At 37.7% G+C, this 6,984-nt stretch overlaps 1 protein-coding gene across 3 annotated transcripts in view; it reads right to left on the bottom strand.

Moving 5' to 3' along the window:
* LOC112454177 (hemicentin-2) overlaps nucleotides 1-6,984 on the bottom strand; it is a 325,911-nt gene that overhangs the window by 4,996 nt on the left and 313,931 nt on the right. For all 3 annotated transcript variants that reach the window (XM_025015421.1, XM_025015423.1, XM_025015422.1), the window contains exon 10: nucleotides 2,916-3,094. In XM_025015421.1, coding sequence (XP_024871189.1) covers nucleotides 2,916-3,094 — 179 coding nt within the window. The remainder of the gene's footprint in view (nucleotides 1-2,915; nucleotides 3,095-6,984) is intronic.

Genomic DNA, 6,984 nt, shown 5'->3' with positions numbered 1-6,984 from the left:
CTGATTTTCTATTCTCCCTTATAGTTGAAAATTTTTAAATCTATTTTAGTAACTTTTCTTAGGCTATATTTTGGCCTTTATTCGTAAATTCTTTTATTATAATTACAACTTTTTTTAAGTTAATTTATATACAGAAATATGCTAACATATAAAATTATATATGATAGAATAAGCATAAATTGTTGTCGGTCTATCTCTGTTTGCGCTACCTATGTCCGTTTACAGTATAGTCCTTATGAAAATAATGGATATTGTGATATATGAAATAAAGTAAATATATTTAAGTATCTCTGTGTGAGAAATACAATCATATAGCTTTCCGATTAAATACAACAAAGTTATTTAATAATTAATAAATGTTTCAAACACAAAAATATATTTTTTTTATTCGTTACGATCGACTTTGCTCTGTATCTACAGTTTTCATCATTCAGCAATAAAATCACCATTCAATGCTATGCAGAAGTTTTTTAAAAGTTTCCATACGATACGTACAATAGCCTTCAGTAGAATACTATCGCGAAAAGAAGATCGATACATAAACGGCGCTATGAAAATATTTTGCATATGAAGTACATTCTCAAAAGCATCTTAATAATATCCGATAATATTATCGCAATATTCGATGATCAGAAAGAATCTACACCAGCTGGAAATCGTAATTACATTTTGTATTATTTCTTAAAATACGATATTTTGTTCCGCGCAAATCGCTGATAACATCGATGCCTGGTTTACGTTCGCCACGCGTTATTTAAAGTCCAACGCTGCGGGGGAATAATGCGTGCGGATGCTGTAATCCGTGTAAGATGTATTTTCACAAATATTATCTACGGACGCGAGATCCGCCACTACAGTAATGTAAACACGACGCTACATCGTGCTGGCATCGTCGTGCTTCCCAATAAAGTCCGCAATTTTCAATGGAATCGACCGAGCCAATCGTTACTCGCACCGCGAAATCGTACTGCGCGTCCCTATCGCGCTCACATAGCGAAGAGGATCAAACGTTAATAAAAACAAACGCAACGCCGGGTGCATCGGCAAATCCCTCGCAAAGCTCCGTCGCATTGTCCGCGTCCGCCCGGCACTCCTGGAAAAATGGTTAATCCGTCCTTTATGATGCGGCTTCCTCCACGCGCGCACGCTCGCGCTCGCGCGCGCGCGCGGATTCCGTCTCCGCTCGGGCGGAAAAAGAAGTGCGCTTGGCTGTGGAAATGAAATAAGCGCGCGTATATGCATACGCGCGAACTGGCCTGCATACATTCCCGTAGTATCTCATCACCGTCCCTACTGCCGCTTCCGCACCCCCTTTCCGCCGTTCTCACGAGCGAAAGGTGAGCGTGGCCGTTGCCGGCCCTCTCGGCAGCTTTCTCCCTCTGCTTTGTCGAGTCGCGTCGCAATACCTCGGATATCGCGCGAACGTCCGCGCCGGGATAGCGGCATAATTTTCGCGTCGAAGGACCAACCACGCCCCCGGGAGAGCGTGTAATCCCCGAGCGGATACGAACGTCATCCCCGTGTTACAAAAGACAACGGATTTTCAGCGGACGCGCGAATTGCATTTTTGCGCGGCATTTTTACAGCGCACGAGAGCACGAGATTGCCGAAAAAAAAAAATTATCCACGCAAAACAGAGTAAATCAGATCACTCCTTTTAATAAAATTCTGTTATTTCATCCAGTTTTGCAGACCTGAATCAATAAGCTTAGTAAAAAGCAACGCAGTTTTCGTTAATATATGTAATTATAATGCATGTAATTACATCTACGACTGATAGAAATAGCAATTAGTTATTTCATACACTGCGATAAAACATTGTATAATTTTACGTGAATAAGGAATATTCAAATAATTTAGCGCATTAAGCCGCTAAATATTGCTACAATGTGCAATAATGGATACCAAATATTTACAAACTGTAAATATATGATCAACTTACTTCTTATGCAATTCTGGTGCATATTATTTATTTACTTATTCGTAAAGTAAAGTTTGTAATTTCTGTAATTTCTGTGCGTATTTGTTATTTATAATTATTTTTCTCCTGTAAAGTGGAAATGCGACTTGAAGCGTGCTTGAAAAGAACAATAAATTAGTTTACTCGCAAGTATACGAGAATAAAAATGTTTTTTTTTTTTTAATAGAGGGAAACAATTAACAAAATGATCAGATTACAAAAGTTGTAATTATTTCGAAGCAATAAAAAAATTTTTTGTGTTCGTCATTCGCCGCGATGATATTAAACTTCTAGAGAAACTAACATGTGTTTCTTCTCGAATATATTTTTTCAATAAATTTTTCGTTTGGAAATGCGCATTTAATGTACAATGTCAAATTTATTATTAAAATAAGTGTTCTATTAATTATATTATTGTATGCGCAAAAGTATATAATTTTAACATTTAACTTTTTCTAATAGCTGTAGAGACCTATATCTTATGTGACTAAAGTATCTATCCATTACTTATTGACTAAAAATATTTATAGGTCCAGCAGTGCTAAGTAGTTTTGTACATAAAAATTTTTTAAATATTTGAGCTTGTCAATTAAAAGAAATAAATATTATAAATCTATATAGCTGTCAGCTTTTGATATTATAAAATTTTTGCGCAATTTTATTTGACAATATAATAGCTTTCATATTAAAGAATTATAGTAATTTTAATTTTACAGAATTTAGTTGACACGTCAGTTTTTTTACATAAAATCTTTTATACGCACATGACAAAAGGATTTATTAATTAGTGTGTAAAAGTATAAAATGTTAAAACATTAGATGCAATTGACAAGTATAAATTGAGGCTAGTTTTTAATCTTAAATCTTTTGTATAATACAAATGTTTAATACAACGAGGGACGCGTGTACACGTTGGCGTTATTTTTTTAGTTTTTTTTAAAGGGTGCAAATTTACCTCGATTGCGAGTGCTCGAACCCCGTCGCGGGAGGGTGCATCCGGCGTATACACACGCTCCTCCGATATCCAGAGAACCTTTGTGTAGCTCGGCCGGGCACAGAACTCGACGATGATGTCCAGGGGCTCGCCCTCGTTCGCCGTTACCGTTTGACTCGACGGATGAACCATGGGTGGCCCTGCAACGAAAATAAACGAGAAAAACGGTTAACTTTTGTCGAACCAGCACGGCCAGCCCTCCTGCTGCGGTCATAAATCTACCCTCCGGCGTCGGCGCGGGTAGGCGCTTTTTGCGTTTGCTAAGAGCTTTGTACCTTATTAACGACATAAATTTCCATCCAAATAGTCCGTTAACGCGGGGCGTATTCTACGGTTTTATTTCAATTATGGGCGCGTGCATCCAATTATTAGAATTGTCAGACGCGAGTGTCTTTTATAGTGCAGCTTTTTCGGCACATGCATCACTGTCGTTGGCGTTTCTGGCGTGTTAATGCTCGGGCATGGTTAATCGTGGCTCATAAAACGTATTGTAAATTAAATACATATAGTACAGCGGGGAATATAGATCGATAACCCACTGTACTCGAATTCGCTAGCGTCGTTTTCACGGACCCGCGATTTATCTGTATTTTTTCCGGAAATGTTTATTGATGGGTATTTTGATGGATGACACGAAAATACGAAGTTTAAGCAAAGGCAACACAATATTTAGTGCACGCAAAGACAAAATTTTCCATGAATTAGATCAGCAATTTTTACGTAGAGATAGCTACTTTTTGATTGAGTGATATAAACCGCAAATGTCGGCTAATGGACTGAGATAGACAGCTATTAATGGAAGGCAAACGATGTCGTGATGACAGATATAAGATTTGTTTACGTCATATATTTTCTATACTTTTCTTACACAAGGCACGCATCTTTCAGATCTTTGAAAAAGGGAAGAACGCAAGAGTGTATAAAAACATAGAAAACACTTGAAACAAATAAGCTTATGATCGTTAAATGATCTTTTAAAACGTTTAAAATATGTGGAAATTGCAATCTATCGTAAGTCTTCGATGCTACATATGTAATAAGTCGCGACAGATATTTACCGATTCTTTGTTGCATAACTTAATACGGTTAAATATTATTAGATAGATCGTGTTATTCAAAACAGACCTGTTTCTCTTCTGCTTAACGGAAGCGTCAGCGAGGTGATAGATATTACTGTAATGTAATAAATTTCCAAAAAGTTCTGGAGCCGAAATGTGTACGGCCGGGGATCCGGTAACCCCTGCTGAACCCGTTCTCGACCGTAAATTCAACCTTCGGTGACACTTCCGGTGCAAGGGACGACCTGAAGGGGGAGCGCCGATTAGCACTACTGTCATCTCAAACGTATATCGTCCTCTTTGTTCGCCGCCTTGTGTCTCGTTAATAAAAGATCGTTTGGTGGTTGATCACAGATATTAATGATGGTATGATAAAAGAAACGAATCGATTGCGTGATGTGAATGAGATCCCTCGCGCCGGTCATTAATGTCTGCGAATTATTTTTCTGCTATATCCTTTTTTTATTTTTCAATCGGTTATAGTTTTCTTTTTTGTGCACGTATTCATATTAAATACTGTACACAAATTATGTAATCATCCATAATTATATCAAAATTAACAGACTAGTTTGTCCGCACTTTTTTATACATGAATTATTCACCAACTAAAAGTTAACTTTTGCTTAAGAAAAATTGTAAGGATCTCTACAAACCTTAAGTTATAAAGGATTAAAAATCTGAAATCTAAGAAAGTATAAATATTTAAAATTATGGCAGTTCTTTAAGAATCGCCTATGGATTAAAGAAATCTAAAATAAAGATGTAGGAAAATGGATCAAACGAAGTTTTTCAACAATTATACCGATTAGATCTGCTAATTAAAAGTCACAAACAAATATTTCTAATCGTTTCTAATCGTAATTTTTTTCTGGCCGTAAACGATAACAAAATAAAACAATTTGTACGGAAGATTATATCGACAGTTAATACGAGATAAATGCAGTGTAGCGATACACTTATGATATTACATGATATGATCGCACCATCAAGATCGGTTTTTGTGCCTAGAAGTCCCAATTTTGTAGTAACCAAGAATATTGTGTTTTGAGCTTTGTTCGATACGCATTGTTCAGCCGGCATGAAAATAACGTAATGACTTTTTCGCGATCGACGCGTATCGATCAGCACTTTCTTTTATTTATGCTTAGGAAAGCTTGCAGTGAATTATAACAAGTTAATTTTACAATTGTTACAATTGTATAATGCTTGTACTATATGCTTGTTGTGCATTACATGGCGTACTTAAATAGTTTGAAACTTTATTACATTTTTTAATAAAATTGATTTTGGTTAAGCTCGTGTTAATTAATGAAATACAGATTCTAAATTAAATTCTTGACAATAAATTTAAGTAGAACTAAGAATTTCGATACAACTTTATAATGAGCAGTTAAAAATGTTGAACTACCTAGAATTAATTCCAAGATAACTTTTTAAATTTTGTTTTTGTTCTTTTTTTAATACAATCACGATTGTTTTCAAGAATCAAGGATGCTCTGACAATGAATAAGGACAGCGGTTTAATGGAACGCGGTTTACAGCACCGCTGATTTATGCGCAGCCTTAAGACATCTTTGAAATCCAACGAGACGTGCAACGCGATCGAAACGCAGAAACTTGGCACATCGTACGACAATGCGAGCAACCCTCAGCCACGTTACCGCGACGTGCAGCGTGTTCGCGCGCGCAAATTGCAATCATGGGTTTTCAATTTCCCAGCCTCAAGGCGATCGCGATTCCGCAAATTGTCTCGCACTACCGTTCGAAATTCCTCTTGTCATCGACCACGAGAGGGTTTCGTCGATAGAGTTTCGACTTCGCGAGTTAGCGTTTGCGGGCCGGAAAATCGGACAAGGAAATCGGAACAAAACAAGATTTTCTTGACTTTCTTCGCCTCGACAAAAATAGATTCCTCTTCGGATTGAACGAGACGCTTCTCATTGCGAAATAAATTATGCAGGAACAAGGTTCAGAGTTTCAGATGGTATTGCAAATGTTCTTAAGTTTTTCTTTACGACTGGATTAAAGCGTGCTCCGAGTGAGTGAAATAACGAATTAAAAGAGTAGCAAGTCGCATAATTTAACTAATTTATTTTTTGATGCTCTTTCCTCTCTCTCTCTAAGGAAAGCAGCATATTATTATTCTCTTTGATAATCAAGCAATTATGTTTATTATTTATTTTATCAAGCAATTCCTTATTAATACAAGTCAAAATTCTTTGTAAGTGCACACAAAATATGTAAAAAATCGTGCAATTTTTTGATGTATTGCACCATGTGTAAAAGAAAAAAAGGAGTTATTGTCCTCTAATTATTCATCTACCTGATTATCTCGAACATTTTATTCAAGTGCTCAAACCGATTGGTCAACAGACAAGTTACTATGACAAATTGCACAGTAATATCAGCTCTTTAATCCACGCACTCCAGCTAATTGAAGCGCGGATGTTACTGCTTAACCCCGGTGAAACGACGTCCCTCTCGGCCCATTTTCCGCTCCACGGAAACCATGCCTCCGACCACTCTTTCTTTTTTCTCTATCTGGCCTCTCATCTGCACAGATTTCCTGCTTCGTAAAGCAAGCCTTCTGACCTCGACCGGCTCGTCTGTCGAGTGAATAGAAGCGGAACAGTACAGCCAGGAACCGCGGCATCGTTCATGAATATTCCTACGGCTGAAATTGCTCGAATATCTTGGAGGTGGTTCTTGTCCCTGCGCCGAGGGGCGAGTCTTTTTGCCATCCTTCCGTCAGCCCCGCTTTACCAGTAACGCATAACGGCGACGATACCGGACATTACTGAGCTCATTCATGCGGTGAGCTTTCTTTCATCAGCGTTCACCTTTTTTGAATATTCTTACGCACCTATGATGGTGTCGTCCCGACCTGTGAATTATGCAGATGCGTGCCACGCGTGATCTGCGTGCCAGGATTGCGCCTGCTGAAGTGAACGAGGCCAAAAACCTCGTAGAAA

The sequence above is a fragment of the Temnothorax curvispinosus genome, unplaced genomic scaffold, assembly GCF_003070985.1.
Source record: "Temnothorax curvispinosus isolate PA1 unplaced genomic scaffold, ASM307098v1 QBEX01004860.1, whole genome shotgun sequence".
NCBI classification, from domain to species: domain Eukaryota; kingdom Metazoa; phylum Arthropoda; class Insecta; order Hymenoptera; family Formicidae; genus Temnothorax; species Temnothorax curvispinosus.
This window is presented reverse-complemented; position numbering and strand designations above follow the sequence as displayed.